Genomic DNA, 21,192 nt, shown 5'->3' on the forward strand with positions numbered 1-21,192 from the left:
TCAAAATCACCCAAATAAAGCCACAAAAACAATGTAACAGTGATCATAGGAACTGTGATTCAAATCCAACAACAACGATACAAATTTTGACTTAAAGCTTTCGTGACTGCAGTAATTCATATTCTTAGTTTTTTCTGTAAAGTCACGTTGAAGAGAAACTAAGAATAACAACGATACACTTAACATGTACGACCAAACCCCGCAACCATAGCTGGCTGCATGAGTCACTCCATAACAGCAGCAGCATCAGTAGCAGAATCAAAATTTCTCAATGCACCTTTAAAGATCAGCACACCACAATCAAAACTCAAGATCATACTTTGTAGCGGTCATCCGGAATGATACATATGATGTCAGGCCATTCTGAATGGCAGTGGCAGCTAGGGGTGTACAACTCCTCTAGAGCAGTTTTGAGTGAAGATCTCACAGGTAGTGATCCAAGTTGCAGTTTATTGGCGATAGCATTCCAGACCCTGGGGGCATCAATAAACAAAGGCCTTTCCTCCACTATTTGTACGGCAATAAGGAATGTGAAGCTGGTAAATGAGCAAAGACCTTCGGTCACATTTGTTCTTCGAAACAGTGAGGAGATCCAGCAGGTAGTCTGCTGATTTTTTTTGTAAATACATCGCGAATAAATAAGATCTGATGCACAAGCCGTCGATCATTAAGAGATGTTAAGTTTGACCCAATGTAGAGATCGCAGTGGTGGGTCCTATATGGGCTGTTCAATGCAAATCTTAAGGTCGAGTGATAAATTGAGTCAAGTTTCTTCAGTACAGTACTAGGGGCTGATTTATATACGATATCACAGTAATCAAGTACAGGCAGTATGGCAGCTTTTATCAATTCCCAGCGGAACATAGGGGGGAAGCAGTGCTTGTGTCGATACAGAAAACTAATTTTTTATTGTCTATTTACCAATATAATCAATGTGATCTTGAAAATTCAGTTTTGAATCAAAGATGACCCCAAGATACTTATAGATATTGACTTTCTCTATTTGATGATTATTTAAGGAATTGGGGGAAGCTGCCTCGGGACTGGAGGAAAACAATCAGCGATTGACCAAATATCCCAGTGTGGAATCCTCATTAAACACAGCCTTGAGACTCAGGCTTTCGTGAGTAAATATACTGCAGTAGACTGCCATGATTACAGCATTGTTGTAACAAGGTCATAATGTAAAAGCCCCTTCTCACTGACGAGGTTTGCTTGCATCAGCAGCTTTGGATATGATTACATCTTGATTTCGTCAAAAGGTATCAATTGTTCCGTAAACACGGCCCACGGAAGAGTTTGCTCGTAATGGGTGTTAATGATTTACTGCCTGTAGAGGGAACTGTGAGACATTGTGGGGTTGCCGGGTGACCTCCGATTATATTCCTGTTGGCTACGTACGGTGCGAAAGAAGTTCTACATACAGTGAGGGAAAAAAAGTATTTGATCCCCTGCTGATTGTGTACGTTTGCCCACTGACAAAGAAATGATCAGTCTATAATTTTAATGGTAGGTTTATTTGAACAGTGAGAGACAGAATAACAACAACAACAAAATCCAGAAAAACGCATGTAAATTTTTTTATAAATTGATTTGCATTTTAGTGAGGGAAATAAGTATTTGACCCCTCTGCAAAACATGACTTAGTACTTGGTGGCAAAACCCTTGTTGGCAATTACAGAGGTCAGACGTTTGTGACGATGCGTGATGAGGGGGGGGGGGGTGAGAAATGTGACGTCACATCAAAATGTGCAACTTTAAATAAATCTAGATAACACGTTCTACTTAACTTTTTCATAAATGTTTCTCCTACAACATCAGAGTGCAGCGCCACATTAAATTCGCACTACAATGACAATAGTTTAAAGCGATTTGAAGCATGTTTTATATATATATTTTTTTTGGGGGGGGGGGGGCAGAGCTTTGTGACGTCATATTTGAGGTGGGGGGGGAGGGGGGTCTGACTTTTCGTGACGCCCCTAAATCTCGGAGCAAACCTGGAAAAGCAGTCGCGAGAAGCAACAACATCATCAACAATACCAGCTAACATTCTCACCACGCCTCGCCAAAGAGAAGCAGTCCCAGGCCATCACATTAGGGGTGAGTTAATTAAACGTTTGACCAAATATAACGGGGCTAATTTTTAAGTTGATCATTTTGTATGGGCTCGCGAATGATGATGTTACGTAAATATCCAAATGGCCCTTCCCTTAGCAGAAACAAAACAAAAATGTTCCCCACCCCTGCAAGTCTAAACCATCACCACCACCCATTGATCCAGCAGTAGATCTACACATTCGAACCGACACTGCCACGTTATGACCCACATTCGGTGTGGACTGTGTATACAATAAAGTCACACACACAGTGAGAAGGGGTGGGGGCAGAAACCCTGGAAGGCCGCGTGCTGCATGGCTGCCTTGCAGAGTTGTAGTTCTGTAGCAGCAGCAGCAGCAGAATGTGCCCCCTGGGTGTCTCGCACACCGCATTCCAAGGACGTAATTATAATAATATAATTATAATATCATAATTATAATATATATTATTGGGGGGGCACATCCCCCCCCCCCAATATTCATATATGCTCAAAATGCCCCCCCCCCCAATATATTTCTATAAAATATATTTCTGTTTATACGATTGTGGTTATGGTTGTACTTTATTAATCCCTAATCTCTGCCATTACACACAATGAAACAAGAAAATGTAAAACAAAGAAAAAAAACAGAGCAATGTAATACAACATACACTCTTAGACATTGTTGTAAAAAAAAGTCCATTCTCTGTGTTAGTGAATTTTTAAAATATTTTTTTTAGGCAGGAAATTAGTTTTAAAATTTAGATGTTTTTTTCTCTGGGGGGTGGGGACCCCCAGACCCCCTGGAAGATTTGCCCCCCCCCCCCCCCCCCAATGTTGACTCCATAGCTGCGGCCTTGCCGCATTCACACACCGGCAGCGGTAATTTATATCCTGCAGAAAATATTGACTGTAATCCCCGAGACGTCTCCAGCCGCCCCCCCGCCCACCCACTGAAAGTGTCCTTGCCCTCCAAACTTTCACGTCTGCGCAAGTTTACAAGTTTACAAGCGAGACGAAGCGAGACGAAGCGTGGTCGATGTCGATCTGTGTGCAAACGACCCGCGGCCTCGCATCAGCTGGAGGCCGCGAGGGGTTGCCATGGTAACGGCAGCGCCCACATCTTCCTCCTCCTCCTCTCGCGAAATCTTCGCTTTTCGCTCTCCTCATCGTCGTCCAACATCATCTGCCGTCCGCCTCCTCACACCCCCTTCCTCGCTCTTCCTCGTCTGCAACTCGCGCTCCTGTGCTTCGTGTGTCCGCTTCGGGCGCCGTCGCCCCGCGTTTCGAATGAAGGCGATCGCGGCCTAGCGCCTCCCCGTGCCGCCTCGGGTTGGTCTGGACGCGCTGCCCGGCTCGGTGCGTGGTGCCCCCCCCCGCCCCCCCGGGAGCCCCGGTGAGTTGTTCCCTCCTCTGCAGTTTCCTCTCGTCGCTTCCATAGTCAACTAAAGTTAGATTGACAAAACCTCGACACATTCGTCCATATCACTGCCCGTGAAGATGAAAATATATAATAGGCGACGTTTCGGGCAATTGCCCTCAGCATAATGGAATTGAAACTCTTTTCATAGATAAGGGCCATTGCCCGAAACGTCACCCACTCGATATTGTTCATATTTATGGCAGGGCAGTAATGGTGAGTGGTGATTGTTGCACCACTGCCAACGAACCCGATGCCCGTGTGAGGTTGCGTGTACTAACGCCATAGTAAAATTACGTGGTTGAACGTCATATTAAAGCATGGCAAATATATTAACACGAGCTTCACACTCGTATCGGACACAGCCTACGTGTGTGTCTGTGTGTAGACGAAAGATAGGAGCTGCTGTTTTTTTTTGATCTGGTAATTTAGTCCATCCAGCATCAACCAACAAACGCCACTTTGGTTGGAGGCGTGGGTATCGCGGCTGGGGTTGGACCCACAGAAAAACTGCGCCACACGATGATCATCTCACCGCTTCATCATGATAATCGAGTTTTTTTTGGGTTAGATCGCGTAAATATATAAATGTGTCGTTAAAGCCCTCCACTACCCGACACAGCCAACTAGTAAGCGTTGCCATGTAAACAGAACATGTCAATTCTTCACTAGTACAGCACACCGGTGTGTAAGGCTACGTGTTAAACCGTTTCATCATGATCAACCACGCACGGAGCTGATGTCCATCTGCTGGATGAAGCCTGGAGCCCTCTCCCTCCTGGAGCCCTCTCTCTCCTGGAGCCCCCCTGGAGCCCTCTCCCTCCTGGAGCCCCCCTGGAGCCCTCTCCCTCCTGGAGCCCTCCTGGAGCCCTCCTGGAGCACTCCTGGAGCCCTCTCTCTCCTGGAGCCCCCCTGGAGCCCTCCTGGAGCCCTCTCCCTCCTGGAGCTCCCCTGGAGCCCTCTCCCTCCTGGAGCCCTCTCTCTCCTGGAGCCCTCCTGGAGCCCTCCTGGAGCCCTCTCTCTCCTGGAGCCCTCCTGGAGCCCTCTCCCCCCTGGAGCCCTCTCCCTCCTGGAGCCCTCTCTCTCCTGGGGCCCCCCTGGAGCCCTCCTGGAGCCCTCTCCCTCCTGGAGCTCCCCTGGAGCCCTCTCCCTCCTGGAGCCCTCTCTCTCCTGGAGCCCTCCTGGAGCCCTCTCCCCCCTGGAGCCCTCTCCCTCCTGGAGCCCTCTCTCTCCTGGAGCCCCCCTGGAGCCCTCCTGGAGCCCTCTCCCTCCTGGAGCTCTCCTGGAGCCCTCTCCCTCCTGGAGCCCTCTCTCTCCTGGAGCCGTCCTGGAGCCCTCTCCCCCCTGGAGCCCTCTCCCTCCTGGAGCCCCTCTCTCTCCTGGAGCCCTCTCCCTCCTGGAGCCCTCTCCCTCCTGGAGTCCTCCTGGAGCCCTCTCCCTCCTGGAGTTCCCCTGGGGCCCTCCTGGAGCCCTCTCCCTCCTGGAGCCCTCTTGGAGCCCTCCTGGATCCCTCCTGGAGCCCTCCTGGAGCCCTCTCCCTCCTGGATCCCTCCTGGAGCCCTCTCCCTCCTGGAGCCCTCTCCCTCCTGCCTTGGCAGACCTCTCCACATCGGCATTTAGCTCATGACCATATAGCCGCCACCGTACGCAGGAATAGAAAGTTTCAGTCCAACGATGCAACAACAACCTACCTTAAATTTCGATTTAAAGCTTTCGTGACTGCAAGGATTGCTCTTCTTTGGTTCTTTCGGTAAAGTCACGTAGAATGAGAATAAAATGATAAATTGATAAAATAACACAATATTCTCACGACGTTTCGGCCACAACACAAGCGGCCTTCATCAGGTGAAGGGGACGAGACTGTCCTCCAGACGAGACTGTCCTCCAGACAGTCTCGTCCCCTTCACCTGATGAAGGCCGCTTGTGTTGTGGCCGAAACGTCGTGAGAATATTATTGTGTTATTTTATTTTATCAATTTATTATTTTATTCTCATTCTACGTGACTTTACCGAAAGAACCAAAGAAGAACAACCTACCTGCACACGAGATGGTTGTTACATCGCTCCCTCTCCAGCTGGGGGTGGACATCCTCTCCGGCATGCTTCCCTCCTCCTGTGGCTACCAGCTCGGCCATCGGCCATCATCAAGCAGTGAATACGACTCATTACCATCGTCAAGCGGTGTGCTACTCATTACCACGTACCGTCTTCATTGGCGCCATATAGCGTAGTCACCGAAGCTGCGCCAGCCAGGGTGTAACAATTGGCAACGAGTGCGGTCGTATAGTACTTTGTAGCCACAATTAAGTGAACAATACATTAAGGTAATAAAGGCCCTGTGTGACTATGGGAACCAAAATACGTATTGCAAAGCGGGTCATGAGACTCTTGCAAATGCAACTACAATAAAGGTCGTTGCATGTACCGGTGAATTACAGTCAACAATGTACAGAATCAGAATACTGTATTGTATTGAACATCGTGTCATTTAGTTGCGACGAGTGGTGGCGCTGTGGTTAGCACACTGTTCATTGATCCCGACCGCCAGTATAAGTGGCTGGCCATTATTATCTGTCTGAACCAGCCCCGGCCACCCCCACTTTGCCAACCTGTACTGACTAGCGTGCGATATGTGGAGGGCCTCATGCAGCAATGGATTGACAATGAAGCTGTACATATTCCTATTGTTGCAGGCGATGGAGCGGTGGCACAGTGGTTAATAATGCACTGGACTCTGAACCAGCGAGCCCATTTAAATTCCTGGCCGCAGCTAACATCAGTGGCTAGTGACATACGAGCCAATCCTGGACTCTGTTTACCAGTGCGCATTGACCAGTGCGCATTGGCCAGTGTGGTGAAGTCTAATATAACAACCCCCACGGGGGACACGACGTAGGGGGGGCATTCATCCAGCAGTGGATTGACAAAGGGATGTGAGTTGTTGCTGGCTCAAGAATGGATTGCCACCGTTATCTGAAGGTTCTAATACTGCAGCTCAATGGAAACCGTACAGATCTCCACAAATACATGTACAGGGCAGGTTCGGGAGTTTGGTCATGGAAAATATGAATCGGCTCCGTGAGATATGTTGTCTACTGGGGCATAGAGACACAGGGGGTTCACGATGCTGTTTTAGCATTGCGTGAGGTCTAATGAGAGATTGACCTCAATCCGGCTTGAGCTGTAGGCAGAGCAGAGGCAGATGTACAGACGAGGGGCTTGCGGGCGGCACTTTTTCCGCCGAGATGGTTCGCACGGAACCCAAGACTCCACATCCACTGCAGCCACTCGGTAATTTCTGTGGGGATTTACCAAAGCACGTCTTCTTCTTCTTCTGCTGTTAACGATTCTCTGACTCCATCATTGGTAAAGGTGAGTCATGATCCGTCAGTGTTGAATGCAATTCTCTTTATAGCTGAAATTGCAAATATTGGCAACGTACGTACAATTGAATCGCCATCCATGAAGAAGACTCATCATCCACTGTGTTTCATCATTGATGATTAAATTGTACTTACATTGGCAACATGTTAAATTTTAGTCGGAACAGTTTTTTTTATTTTTAACGTAAGGAGACATATTCTTGGTTCTTTCGGTAAAGTCACATAGAAGGGAAATAATAAAAGAATAAAAATAAAACTAAATATTTTATTATTTCCCTTTGTGACTTTTACCGAAGGAACCAAGAATACGAATCCCTGCAGTCACGAAAGCTTTAAATCGAAATTCAAAAGGAGGCTCGCAATCCACAATTGTCTTTCCACCGCTGGAAGAAGGCCTCCCCACTCAAACCCTCTCACCATTCCTCATGGTCCTTTTTGCGATGCCACAGTCCATCTGACTCCTGTGCACAAGTTGATGTTATCACACGAGCTGATGTCATCTCTATGGTGGTCCATGTTCTTGGACCTTCTTTTTTGTTATCCTTTGGCTGCCAATCTGTGTGCATGCATATTGAACGTCTTTTTCGCACCGTACGTAGCCAACCGCGCTAATCGGAGGTCACCAGTTTCGTCCATCTGCCAGGATTGCTTCTGGTGACGTGTGCTGCCCAAGCCTATTTACTTCATCAGTCAAGATGAAGTCTTGATGATATTATATTCTTAGTTTTTTCGGTAAAGTCACGTTGAAGGGATGCTTGAACCAATTCAAACACAGTGATTATTGCGTATTAGTTAAAACGTAGCAAAGTGAGAATTTTTTATTGTTTTATATATCTTTTATTATTTTGTTGTTTCCCTTCAACGTGACTTTACCGAAAAAACTAAGAATATGAATTACTGCAGTCACGAAAGCTTTAAATCAAAATTTCTTGATGATATTGTTGGTTTTCGTGACGAGGCGGTTGGTCGGATCTCTTTTGTATGAAGAATTGCAAATACTTTATCTACAGCCATCCATTTTAGTAAACATGTTTAGTCCGGACAGTCGAACCAAACCTAAAACTGGAACTAGAGTTAAGGATGCTTGAACCAATTCAAACACAGTGATTATTGCGTATTAGTTAAAACGTAGCAAAGTTCTCAAATCAAGACCTCCTCTGTAACCTATATTGTCGCCTGCAATGTATCTTAGGTGGAAGATATTTATTTAGATACATTTTTACACATATGCAAATTTGAATTGGTTCAAACAAGTTTCTAACAGTTAGTTAATCAACAACCTAACCTTTCTAAAACCATTCAGAGCCGATTGAACCATCTCCGATTTAAGTGGGTTTAACTGAATCCAAACGCAGACTCTTATGGCTCACTGAGTCCATAAAACGTGTTCATAATCAAGGCCTGCTTGGGAGGTTAAGTTTATTGTTTTTTTGTGTTTGTGTCAAAATTAGCGTGCCGAGAGTAAACGTCTGCATACAAGGGAAGAATGCTGAAACTCCGGGCAGATTGGTCAAAAACCTGCCACAGGCACCACCTCGTTACCTGTCAGGTGGGTGTCTCGCATACATCATCGTCATCATCGTGACTCTTAATGGAACTGATGGTTTGGGACTTGTATTCCTGCATCGTTCACCAATTCGACTCCAATGTCATTTAATTAAAGGGGAGGCGTAGAATCAATCCACCGCATATTGACTGAAGCTATCTCCTGGATAAATGACCAAACACAGAAACGTAAACGCAAGTTGCTCTTCATCCGTCCATACGCAACAAGAAAGGGGTGCATAGACTTCTGCACCTGCTCAAACGATGGCAACATTCAGCTTGTGAATGCTGGTGCCTAGGTGACGGCGTTTGTTCGTGTACTTGCTCTTATTCTTCTAGCGTTCCAGGTTACATGCAATGTTAAATTGGTCATTGGGCTTCGAAGAGTGAGAAGCTAATCGTATAACCAGTGTGCCCGTAAAAGGTGCGAATGAGCACGGTAAATATGAAACCCGCGTAAACCGCCCATGGTATAATTGAGTTAACTCCACAGTGGAACAAACTGCAGTTGTGTACTGTAATGTGAATCTTAATCACCATGGCTGCCACGATTCTCACTCACCACAGTTAAATATAATTAGCCGTGATCCGGCCAGGTGGCAGCTCAATGGTCAAGCGAGCGGCTCGCAATCAAAAGGTCGATCATCCCACGGGGACTGTCTGATACAATTAGGACCATTTTTTTTGGGGAAGTCAAAAGTGGTGGATAAACTCACGCCATCGGAAGGTGGAATTTCCAGGGCTGTAAATGAGAGATGAGCACCACCTCAGTGGCTTGACATGATCCTAGCTCACAATTCTTCTTCTCGTACTTTACCATTGTGGTGGCTGTAGAACCATTCATTAGATACACCATACAGTATATGAATCACATTCAATTCTTGCCCACACACAATGTTATACATGTACCCTAATCATGAGAATTTGAATGGAAGTGACCTGGTCTCAGCCAATTACTGAACAAAAAAAACACCATCACATTAAATTCGTTTTTTTGAAATCGGCTAAATTCCAGCTCTTGAGAATTAAAAGCATCCGCAGTTTGAATGTCATTGAACAATCTTACAGTAGAGTGCGTGTATAAGTGTGGACTCAAGCTGTGCGGTGACATTTCTACGTGTGTCGCACACTCTCGTTAAATGTTATCTGGAAGCCACGCAGCGTCTCTTGAGCGCTGCGTGCGACGCTCTAAGCCCAAGGCCTCCATTCACTCCGCAGGTTTCAATGGCGCCCGTCGCCTGCCGAGGCTGAGTGTCCCGCAGGTGGCGATGGGGAAGCTGCAGAGCAAGCCCAGCGTTCGCCCGCACAAGTACAGGTGAGCGCTCAGCGCCTGGGCAACTGGCCGCTGAGAAGCGTTGTTGTGACCCTTCAGTGTGGTGATGGAGCACACGTTGGATGAGACGAAACATGGGAGGTGGAATCAATGAGTGAAGTTCACGGGAACGGTAACCGTGGTTGTCGCGGTGTGTGTGTGTGTGTGTGGTTGTCACCATGCCGTGTGTGTGCAGGGTCGAGTCTCCGGCATGCGCGCTGGGCGAAGCGTCGGTGCGGCACTTTCCCCGCGTTCACCGCGACGCCGTCGCCTCCCTCACGCTGCTCGGCCCTGCACTCAGCCTCTCGGGCAGCAAGGACTGCGTACGCCACAAAGATCCCCCGTATAGCCTTAACAGATTGCTGGGGCAAGTGCTGTTAGCGAGCACATATAAAGGCCGGCACAGCACATGAGCGACTAGGTGGCCAGCACCGCACCCGGACGCCTTTGTCTCCCCAGTGGCGATGTTTACACACTGCACCAGGTACACATTTGAGGCTGAGTCGACCTAGGGGAAGCCCAGGATGGGTTCAGACATTTGTCACTGGTGTTCACTGTGTGTGGGAATCGAACTCGGGTCGCCAGGTTCTAAGCGCAGCATGCTAACCGCTGTTCCCACTGCTCTCACAATGCACACGCACAGGAAAGCCTCTAATGCAGGCCTGAGAACACTCTCCTTACCAAGGGCCGGATAAGGACTTTTAGAGATCCCTTTGGCGGGCCACTTATCAACACACCTTAGCGTTATTCAATGGCAAGGTGACAATAACGTGCTCTTTTGTTGTGCTGTAGACCGTGGTGGCTCTATGATCGTTGTTGTGATGTAGACCGTGGTGCTCTATGATTGTTGTTATTGTGCTGTAGACCGTGGTGCCCTATGATTGTTGTTGTGCTGTAGACCGTGGTGCTCTATGATTGTTGTGCTGTAGACCGTGGTGCTCTATGATTGTTGTTGTGCTGTAGACCGTGGTGCTCTATGATTGTTGTTGTTGTGCTGTAGACCGTGGTGCTCTTTGATTGTTGTTGTTGTGCTGTAGACCGTGGTGCTCTTTGATTGTTGTTGTTGTGCTGTAGACCGTGGTGCTCTTTGATTGTTGTGATGTAGACCATTGTGCTCTATGATTGTTGTTGTTGTGCTGTAGACCGTGGTGCTCTTTGATTGGGAGAGGGGGGAGCTGTGTGCACGACTGCTCGGCCACACTCGTGATGTCACCAAGGTGAGAGGACACTTGACCCCACATTGCTGCCCACCTGCTGGGTCTGACACCTCCACCGACCTGTACCAGCGTCCGGCCGTATCTCTGCATGTCACGTTGTGTAGGTGGCCTGTGTGCCGGGCGGCACGCACGTGTTCAGCGCGTCCCGAGACCGCACCGCGTGCATGTGGCACCGTGCGCACCCCGCGGACGGCCCCGTCGCCTCCTTCTCCGGCCACGAGCTCGTGCTCACGGGACTCTCCCTCAACCACGGTGACACAGAGACATGCAGACGTAGCGCACAGTGTGGTGGGGGTGGGGGGGGGGGCGGGCGGCATAACAGTGATACACACAGACAGGGAGACACACAGACATCGAAACACAGCACGTGGAGACATGGAATACGGAGAAACAGCACATGGGCGTACGAGTACATGAAACAGGGAGACCAGGCATACGGCACGTGGCCCATCATTGTTTACACAGCGGCCTGCAGAGCGTGTAACCTGAAACAGTTGCGTCGTTGCGAGTGTAGACGGCAGTGTCCTGTGCACGGGTTCCCGTGACAACGCGCTCTGCTTCTGGGACGTGGACACGGGCGTCTGCGTGCGGCGAGCGTCCCTGCCTCGGAACCTGGTGACTCCTCCCAGCCGCCCACTCCACTTCCACACGCACACACAAACGCCTCTCCATCTCTCAACTCCTCCACGCACGCACGCACACACACACGCGCGCCTCTCTCAATCCCCCTGCGTCACTCCAGGGCTAGTGTGAGACATACGCCGGAGGGGGCAGCACTGCCCTCTTCTTCTTAAGCCACACGTCGGCTGTGCCAGGCGGCAGCGTCATCGTCTGTAGTGTTGTTCAGCGCTCTCACGTCTCCATCCAGTCTGCTCAGAGAGTGATCCTCCACCTCGTCCACAACATGCGACTGTGGCCAGACTTAGGCCACAGATACAGGGCGTGTGAGAGGAGCCTGGAAACTGTGAGGTTGAGCGGCAGGGTGGCACAGTTGTAACAGTCGTGCCTCACAAGAAGAAGAGCCTGGGTTCGATTCCCGACTTGAGAACTTTTCTGCGTGGAGTTTGTAGTTCTACCCCTGTCATGCAATGAGTCTCCTCAAGATTCTCCAATTTCCTCCCGTAGCTAAAATCAATACAACGCAACCGGCAATGGCCAACTGTCCCAATGCTGAAAAATTTACCTGGAAATTACTCAGTTGGGTTTACAAACACAGCGGCAACATCGCTCCCTACTGCGAAAACTTGGCAGGACCCTCCTGAAAAAGAGAGTTGAGACTCGGTGAGGGTGTCCTGAGTGAACAAGCTTAGCCGAGGTGTTCATTCGTGACTGGTCTGAGACCATCATCTCACGCCACTCACCGTGTGTGGCTGCCTGGATTAGAGGCCTAAGTTCTCAGGGATGGCGGTGGCTCAGTGCAAGGACGGACGCAGGCCCCCTAAAGTCGCTGGCCCTCCGCTGTGTCTCTGGGTGATGCGGTTGCTTGTGGTGGTTGCGCAGGTGACGGACGTGTGCTGGGTGCCTGGCAGTGCTCTGGTGGCCCAGACATCCGAGGATAAAACTGTGCGGTCAGAGGAGCACCACGACCACACCACCAACACCACCACCACCACTTTCACCACACCACTACCACATCAATCACACCGTCACCACGTAACACACAACACGACTACGTCAACCATGTCAATAATACGGCAATCATACCACCACCGTGTCAAACAACACCACAATAACCACACCAACACTACATCACTCACACCACCGTCACATCGATCGCACTAATACTACATTAGTCATACCACCGCCATGTTAAACGCACCAAAAAACACAACAGCCACCCCCCCCCACCACTTCAACCAAACTACCAAATCACTCACAACAATACTACATTGTCGTGTTGTGGTGTTGCGTCACCTTGTGGTGTTGCGTCACCTTGTGGTGTTGCGTCACCTTGTGGTGTTGTGCTGTGATGTTACGGTGTTGTTGCGCATTGTGTTTCATTGTGTTTGTGGTGCTGTACGGCGGTCACGTTGCAGTGTCGTGTTGTGGCGTTTCATTGTGGCGTTGATGCTGTGCGGTGCTGCCATAGGCTGTGGGATAGCCGCACCGCGCAGGTGTCGGTGCTGTTTCCCCCCAAGTGCCACATCCAGACGAGCTGTGCGGCGTCCCCCGGCGCCACCCAGCTCCTCAGCACCAGCGCCGGGGTCAACGCGGAGGGCTGTGAGGCCACGGTAGGGTGGGGTTGCCACCTAGCCCCTATTCCAATCCACCTCGGCGTTTCAGCACTGTGCAGTGTACTGCAATAAACGTCGACTCAGTGCCAACAGGTCTCGGTACAAAAATTGGTTCCTGCCATCCGAACACAGATGCTAATTCCCGGACTGTCTTTGTCAAAACCAGGCAGGTGGTGACCCTACGATTCAGTGTAGAACCACCGCGAATAATTACAATTGTGACAACCCACCATCGCCACTATAATCTCTTCCGACCACTCACGATCACTGCTGCAACCACCATAACCACCCACATCCACTACTGTAACTCCCGACTATAACACACTACCACTACAAAAATCAACAACCACCCACTACCACAACCCCACCATCATTCCCCACTGCCACCATCACAATCACCACATCCACAAGCCTCCACCACACACCGCCACTTCCACAACTCCGCACTACCCAACATCACCACCCATTATTACCATTTATCACCACCAGCATCTTTGCTGAAAACGTCATCAGCAATATCGATACAGCCGTTTGACAATCCTAGACGAAGGCCTCCCCACTGCCTATTGGTGGGGGTTTTCACTGCTGGCCAGTGCGGGCTGGTAAAGGGTGAGATGGCTCAGGACAGGCTACCTGTCGCTGTTGTTACCTGCGTTCAGGAATTCAGGTCGCAAACTTGAGACATTGGTCCTAGCTCGATGCAAAAAAAAAACTATATCGTAAATATGAAATTCCTTGCCATGCCCCCGTCAAGTACCGCCCTGCCCTGTGGCCGTGTGGGCGTGTGGCCCGCGCCAGCAGCTGTGGGACGGGCGGAAACCGTGCGGTGCTGTGCGGGAGTTCCACGGACACAGCCAGAGCAGCAGCAGCTGCTGCTTCCTGCCCGGGGGCCTCCTGGGCACGGCCTCGCACGACGGCACGGCGCGCGTCTGGGAGCTGCATGCCACAGGCACGGCGAGCCACGTACACACGAGCACGTGCATGCAGGTGCACGATAATGTATGCATGGGCACGTTCGTGTTGCATACAGCGTGTATGTATTCCCTGCTGATGTGCTGTGCAGGCTGCGTGCGTAGCATTGCAGTGTAATGTGTAAGTTCATGCTGTTGGGATTTGTGTACACTGTGTGTAGCGATGCTGTGACTGCGTGGAGAGTGTGTCGTGATGCTTTGTCTGTGTGCAGGGTGTGTGTGACGATGCTTGGTCTGTGTGCAGGGTGTGCGTAACGATGTGGTGTCCTTGTGCAGAGTGTGTGTGGTGATGGTGTGTCTGTTTGCAGGGTGTAACATAGCTGTGTCTGTGTGCAGAGTTAGTGCAGCAATGCTGTGTCTGTACGGAGTGTGTTTAGTGATGCTGTGTCTCTGTGCAGGGTGTGTGTAACGATGCTGTGTCTGTGCAGGGTGTGTGTAACGATGCTGTGTTTGTGTGCAGAGTGTGCGTAGTGATGCTGTGTCTGTGTGCAGGGTGTGTGTAACGATGCTGTGTTTGTGTGCAGTGTGTGTGACGATGCTGTGTCTGTGTGCAGAGTGTGTGACGATGCTGTGTCTGTGTGCAGGATGTGTGTAACGATGCTCTGTTTGTGTGCAGTGTGTGTGACGATGCTGTGTCTGTGTGCAGGGTGTGCGTGACGATGCTGTGTCTGTGTGCAGAGTGTGTGTGCGTAGCGATACTGGGTGGCCCACTCACAGCGATGTGCTCGGGTGGCGATGGGCGCATCCTCTGTGGCGGATTCCACTCGGGCGTGCACGTCTTGGAGCTCATCAGCGGTCACGGCCCCACTGCCCTGCGCACGATGGCACGCTTCTGAAAACGCCACCTGCCCTGACCGCCCCGGCATGCCGCACAGCGCCCGTGCCATCGCAGACCTCTCAGGCAGGCCCCACACATTCAGCGAGTGTATCGAGTCTTAGAGGTCGGAGTGCTTAACCGGCACCGGTGAGATCCTGGGTTTTGAATACAGACGGTCGCCCGTCATTAAACTGAGTTCTCAAATGTAGCGAGGGCTGATGGTCTCTGCCCAAACATCAATGGTTTCACACAAAAAAATATCACGTTAAATTAGATTCTGAACTTTATTTGGCTAAATTCCAGCTGTGGGAATTAACGGTATTGGTTGACTGTCGTGTGATGAACATTACAGGCAGAGACAGAATAGGTGAGAAAGCGATACTCCTTATTGTGTTGACGAGAGGTTTGTGAAGTGGTCTCAGATGTAGGATTGCACTGCACTGAGAGATATCCGAATGTATACATCGTCTCAGAAGAATGGAGGCTGGGTCTCCACAAATTGTCTGTAGGGTTCAACAATGCAGTTATGATTATTTTTTATAACTTATTTTTGTTTAACATGAGCTCTAAAAGCAATTCTCCCACATTCCCCTAGTAATATTCGACGTGCAGGGTTAAAATGGCAGTAATGTCTAAGGTCTGAAGATATTTGTAAATTTGTACTATTTATTTCAGACCAACACGGTTGGTCTTTGGATCACATCAAGGATTTATTTTAACACCCTGGGGAGGGGTTGATGATTAAACCCGGGACAGAGTGGTTTTTAGAACCAGGATGAGGTCTAGTTGCAGGAGAGGGTCTGGTTTGTGGTTCTATAACTTAACTATTTTGTATTCTACCAGGCAAGGCCCTCTGAGCGATGTGGCTCTTTTTCAGAAGCGATCTAGCCACAAATGATAGCTCACCGAAGTGGCTCATCGCGTGGAAATTTACAGCAGTCAAATACTCTTAAACGCGTGCTTCTAAATGTGGAGGCAAAGACCGGAGGACCCGGATAGAAATCCACGCGACCACGGGGAGAGAGACACGCAGACTCCAAATATACAGCAGCAGCAGGCGTCAGGGTCGGGATCGAACCCACGACCTCCTGTGTACCGGGCGAGGTAGTTAACATCTCCTAGCCACTGTGGTGCCCCCACGGTGACTCGGAGATGTTCGGCTCTCCTTTGAGTGGAGCCCCGTGACCGAGGGCCGTGTGGACACGTCCCGAGCCCGGCCACACTCTCCACGCGTGGAGGTCGCGTTTGCCTTCGTGGTTGCCGCGCTCACTTGAATATTTAAGCGTCACCTTTAACAAATGAGATGGAAACTCAGGTCCGCAGTAACATTTCAGGTTTTTTAAAAGATACAAACTCCCGAGTCTCTAATAATATAATAGATTTTTAACTGTTGCACGTAACTTGAAGCGACCGTTGTTGCGTTCTGAAGGATGTGACTATAAAGCTGCCTGGAGCTTTCTGTCCCGAGCATATATTCACCTGCAAAGCACTGCACTGAAGCCCTGGTGCTCTGCCGACTGAAAAGGCACTGATTGTGTTTGTAACGTTATTGGTAACCACGGATCTTAATGTTTGTAACGTTATTGATAACCACTGCAAGGAGTGGTCGCGGAATACATATCTGAGTCCAGTCAAATGCCCTCCCTGAAGTTTTCAATCCAGGGCACAGCCTTCCAATCCCTGAAAAAGCTGCCCCCTTTACAAGAGTTCCCAGACAATCCATCGTCCGGTCACCCGTTAAATGATCAATACACTCCGCATGTATTGATCACTTCGTAATTGACAGGCTGTTCTCATTATTATTATATTCTCTACCACTGCTAACAACAGCAGTGAGTGATATCTGAACAGGTCCTGGGCTCCGTCACTGTTCCCCATGAAACCTTTTCTTAAAAATAATCATCAGCCACAACATGCACACTTTAAAACTACGTCTCAATGCATTCTCCAAGCCCTGTTGGTACAGGTCCGCTATGCAATACACCAGCAATAAGACACCGGGCGATCATCTTCTCCTGCAGTGGAGAAGGAAGCGGTGCAGCACGTGGTGCACCTTCACAACCGCCAACACTCGAGCCACCCAGCAGGGCCTTCCACCGGCTCCGCTTGGGGCTCACAAATCGCGTCGTCAACAATGTGCTCTGCACATGGCAGAGAGACGAAACGGCCGATTCACTCGGGAAAACGGCCGATATCATCAGGTCAAGGAGGGCTATTGGCCATACCTCACCACGCTGGCCGGCGCGTGTTTGTGTACATGCGTGCGTACGTACGTTCAACTTCTTTTAGCCAACCGTGCTAATATTTACACGGTAAATAAATGGTGAAGGTTGCCGGGAGCTTAGAAGTACTTATGACAACCTGGTTTATGTGCACCCATCCAAGCACTGTCCAGGCTTTAGACCTGCTTAGCTTTCGAGATCTTAATGAGATTGGCCACGTTTCGGGAGATTTGGACACCGGGACGTGTCACCTTTTACATACCCCGATCGCTTAGCGCGACTCCCTCATGGAGCGCGTGAGCTCGCCCGCGTGTGAACACAGAATCGCGTCGTGCGGGAACAGATCTACACTCGATATGCATCTTAGAGAAATGTGTGGAGTGTGCAGTGTACAAGGAGACGTAATTTGGAGATTGTTGCGGTTCAGATTACGCGGAAATCCACTTGGAACGTAGCATAACCCGATAATGCAGTTAAATGTACAACAGCGCATTTATATTTCACAGCCTCTATGAAAGTGCTTGCACGTGAACACGTCTAAGATGTGAATGCTGTCACTGCAACGGGCATTGAACAGCACCTGTGACATCACGTGTGTCCCCCTTGTTGCACTCTAGATTGCGTTTTATGATGCAATATTCTGAATGGTCTATTAAGTTAGCCATTTACGAATTAAGCGTGTAGTTTGCAAACAAATATCTGGAACAAAACTACTGTCCACTGCATTTAACTGTGTCTCAGCATTTCAATGACCGTGTGCGAACATTCGCATTGTGCCTGTTGAGTATGTTACACATCACGCAAAAACACAGAACACGGTAATAAATCGTTCTCGCGGTCGATCCATTCACACCAAACTACCTTCCAATGGAAGCGGCAACTCTCACCGCTCGCAAGCCTGGCGGGCAGCTGCTATATGAGCAAAGATTCCTAGCAGCTTTAAACGACGTACAGCCGGAACATTCGGCCACGCGTTCCGGAGAAAACAGACCTCGTGAAGTAAACAGTGCAGAGCCGAAACACGCGTTAGATAGAACGCGATAGAACGCGCGTTAGATAGATCATGGGTCAGATATAACGCATGATAGATAGGACACGCGTTAGATAGAACACGCGTTAGATAGAACACGGGTTAGATAGAACACGCGTTAGATAGAACACGGCTTAGATAGAACGCACGATAGAACACGCGATAGATATAACGTGGGTCAGATATAACTCATGATAGATAGGACACGCGTTTGAGAGAACACGCGTTTGAAAGAACACGGGTTAGATAGAACACGCGTTAGATAGAACACGGCTTAGATAGAACGCACGATAGGACACGTGTTCGATAGAACACGCGATAGATATAACATGGGTCAGATATAACTCATGATATATCGAACACGCGTTTGAGAGAACACGCGTTTGAAAGAACACGGGTTAGATAGAACACGCGTTAGATAGAACACGCGTTAGGCCAGATTTTCTGTCCAGTAATTTTTTTTAATGGTGCCCCATTGGAAAGCGGATTCTCCAGCAGTCCTTGAACGATACGCTTTGTTCTTTATTGTGAGTTATTGCACAAAAATCAGAGCCCGCTGGGCATGTTATCAACTGTTCATGTTGAAATTGATCAGGTGTGTATGCTGTGCTCAGTACGTCGGTGTATAGGTAGGAATGTTGGTAAATCAATTCCCTTACCGTAAATGATGAGAAACTCATCAGACAGTGTGTGCAGGCTGCAAACAAAAGCAACAAAATACGCACGCAAGTAGAGTAAACGACAACAGCAGGTTCGATTGTAACCAAAGGATCGGTCCTTCCATCATGCCTCGCATGACACATCTACCATTCTGCATGTCTCACGCGCACACACACACACACAGGGTCGCGAGTTGTCTTTAAACAAGGATTGGTGCATTGTCTAGAGACCCGCTCAGTCAGTCGACTGAACGGAGGACTCCATCAGAGACTGCTCTCTTGAAATCGAGACCTCATCAGAGATCGTGCTGTCGCTCTCTTGAATAGAGATCGAATCAGAGGGCGGTCTGTCAGTCCATTGTCGAGAGACCCCCCCCCCGGACCAGGAATCTGATGGACACACACACAAACAAAACAAAATCGCAACCTGCATTTTTTTTTTAATTGTGCCAAACACCGGACGTTTGAAATAAATATATTAACAGACTCGTGAAATTGACGGGTATGTAAGTGATTGTTTACACCTGGACCTTATCACTGGTCAATTTAATATCAAAATCACTGTTTTAACCAAAATTATTTAAAACATTTCAGAGAGAGAGAGTAGGCTCCGTAATGTGCTGTGTGCTGTTTTGCAAACGTTTATTCGTTGAAGCAATCAACTTTCGTCTTCGAATAAATTTCGTTTGGTTTAATCTTTTGTCTCGCGAGTGTAGACGCTCCTAACGAATGTGTGGTTCGGGGTTCGTGTGGTGAGTGTAGCGAGGCGAGCTGGCTCGGGTTTGATGTGTGTGGCTAGTGCGTGCATGGGGTCGTATGAGTCTATTTGGGTTAAGTGGATGAATGTGGTTGGGAAAGTTGTGGTGAGTGTAGGGTGGGTGATTAGGATAGCTGGGTGGATAGAGTGAGTGTGGTTATGGTAGTTGGGTGGTTCTGGTTCGTGTGTTGTTAGTGTAGGTGAGTGTGGTTAGGGTAACTGGGTGGTTGTGTGGATGAGTGGTTAGGGTAGCTGGGTGGTTTTGTTTAACCATAATTTCACCTTGTAACGCCCTTGCTGAAGTGTTCGCTCACTCTCCGAAGATAATTTTACTGTGTTACAACATTTTTAAACAAAACTATTTTATATTCTACCAGGTAAGGCCCCACTGAGCTATGTAGCTCTTTTTCAGAAGCGACCTGGCCACAAATGATAGCTCAGCGAAGCGGCTCATCACGTGGACATTTTTAGCAGCCAAATAATCTAAGCGTGTGATGTTGATTCTAAACGCGACTACGAGGAGAGAGACACGCAAACTCCAAATATGCAGCAGGCGTCAGGGTCGGGATCGCACCCACGACCTCCTGTATACCAGGCGAGGTAGTTAACATCTAGCCACCGTGATGATGATGAGAGAGAGACACCGCAAACTCCAAATACAGCAGCAGGCGTCAGGGTCGGGATCGAACCCACGACCTCCTGCATACCAGGCGAGGTAGTTAACATCTCCTAGCCACCGCACTGAAGAGTGCCGACATCAAGACGAGGCTTCCCGTCTCTTATTCACTACAAATGATTTGCTGCTGCAGTGTTGGCGGGCAGTGGTGCAAAGGCAAAAATTAACAATAGCTAAAAACATAAGCCGACGCATTCGTCAATAATACGGTGGCCTTAAAAATATATCAGGCGACGTTTCGGCGCAACGGGCCCTTCATAGCCAGTCAAGGGGCCACGTGAGTAAAATAACAAATCCCGTCGACTTTTCCCTCGAGGTCATCAGGGCCCGAGGGGGGTCGACGATGCATCGTGCATGCCGCCGCGTCATAATGACGGCGTCACGTGACATGGCGACAGCCCGCACGTCCGGTTGGCTTTGGTTGGCGACGGACGGTGCGAAAGAAGTTCGACGTCACACAAAACGCACGAGAAGACGGCAGCGTCGCACTGGCCGCTGCCTTCGTCCGAGACGCTTCAGGAGCTCGATGCCGATGTTAGCTGCTGCTGCTGCTTGCTGCTGCTGTTTGCTGCTGCTTGCTGCTGCTGCTTGCTGCTTGCTGCTGCTGCTTGCTGCTGCTGTTTGCTGCTTGCTGCTGCTGCTTGCTGCTGCTGCTTGCTGCTGCTTGCTTCTTGCTCCTGCTGCTTGCTGCTGATTGCTGCTGCTTGCTGCTGCTGTTTGCTGCTGCTGCAGCTGCTACTGCAGCTGCTGCTTGCTGCTGCTGTTTGCTGCTGCTGCAGCTGCTACTTGCTGCTGCAGCTGCTGCAGCTGTTTGCTGCTGCTGCTTGCTGCTGTTTGCTGCTGCTGCTACGGCAGCTGCTGCTGCTGCTGCA

General features: G+C 49.4%; 1 protein-coding gene across 5 annotated transcripts; it reads left to right on the forward strand.

Annotated features, from left to right (window-relative positions):
• The first annotated feature begins 2,919 nt into the window (after positions 1-2,919).
• WDR31 (WD repeat domain 31) lies at positions 2,920-19,582 on the forward strand. Of its 5 annotated transcripts, none has more exons than XM_076073479.1 (11): positions 2,920-3,181; positions 8,332-8,429; positions 9,644-9,740; positions 9,934-10,060; positions 10,880-10,954; positions 11,059-11,206; positions 11,469-11,569; positions 12,455-12,522; positions 13,044-13,185; positions 13,987-14,137; positions 14,838-19,582. In XM_076073479.1, exons 1-11 carry the CDS (start codon positions 3,117-3,119, stop codon positions 14,993-14,995), a joined length of 1,230 nt encoding a protein of 409 aa, XP_075929594.1. In that variant the 5' UTR covers positions 2,920-3,116; the 3' UTR covers positions 14,996-19,582. The 5 variants fall into 5 exon arrangements, with proteins under 5 accessions (XP_075929594.1, XP_032825636.1, XP_075929596.1 ...); XM_032969745.2 differs by having other exon boundaries at positions 13,943-14,137; positions 14,838-14,983; XM_076073481.1 differs by having other exon boundaries at positions 2,921-3,473.
• Positions 19,583-21,192: the final 1,610 nt, after the last annotated feature.

The sequence above is a fragment of the Petromyzon marinus genome, chromosome 42 (assembly GCF_048934315.1).
Source record: "Petromyzon marinus isolate PM22_M1 ecotype Great Lakes invasive population chromosome 42, UKy_Petmar_22M1.pri1.0, whole genome shotgun sequence".
Classification (NCBI taxonomy): domain Eukaryota; kingdom Metazoa; phylum Chordata; class Hyperoartia; order Petromyzontiformes; family Petromyzontidae; genus Petromyzon; species Petromyzon marinus.

What these genes read in the sequence shown, in the direction of transcription:
- WDR31 (XM_076073479.1), top strand. Translation starts at nt 3,117, where the DNA reads ATGTCGATCTGTGTGCAAACGACCCGCGGCCTCGCATCAGCTGGAGGC. An exon ending in GGGACTCTCCCTCAACCACG is followed by an intron (nt 11,207 to 11,468) that starts GTGACACAGAGA and finishes TTGCGAGTGTAG; the next exon opens with ACGGCAGTGTCCTGTGCACG. An exon ending in CGTCCCTGCCTCGGAACCTG is followed by an intron (nt 11,570 to 12,454) that starts GTGACTCCTCCC and finishes GTGGTTGCGCAG; the next exon opens with GTGACGGACGTGTGCTGGGT.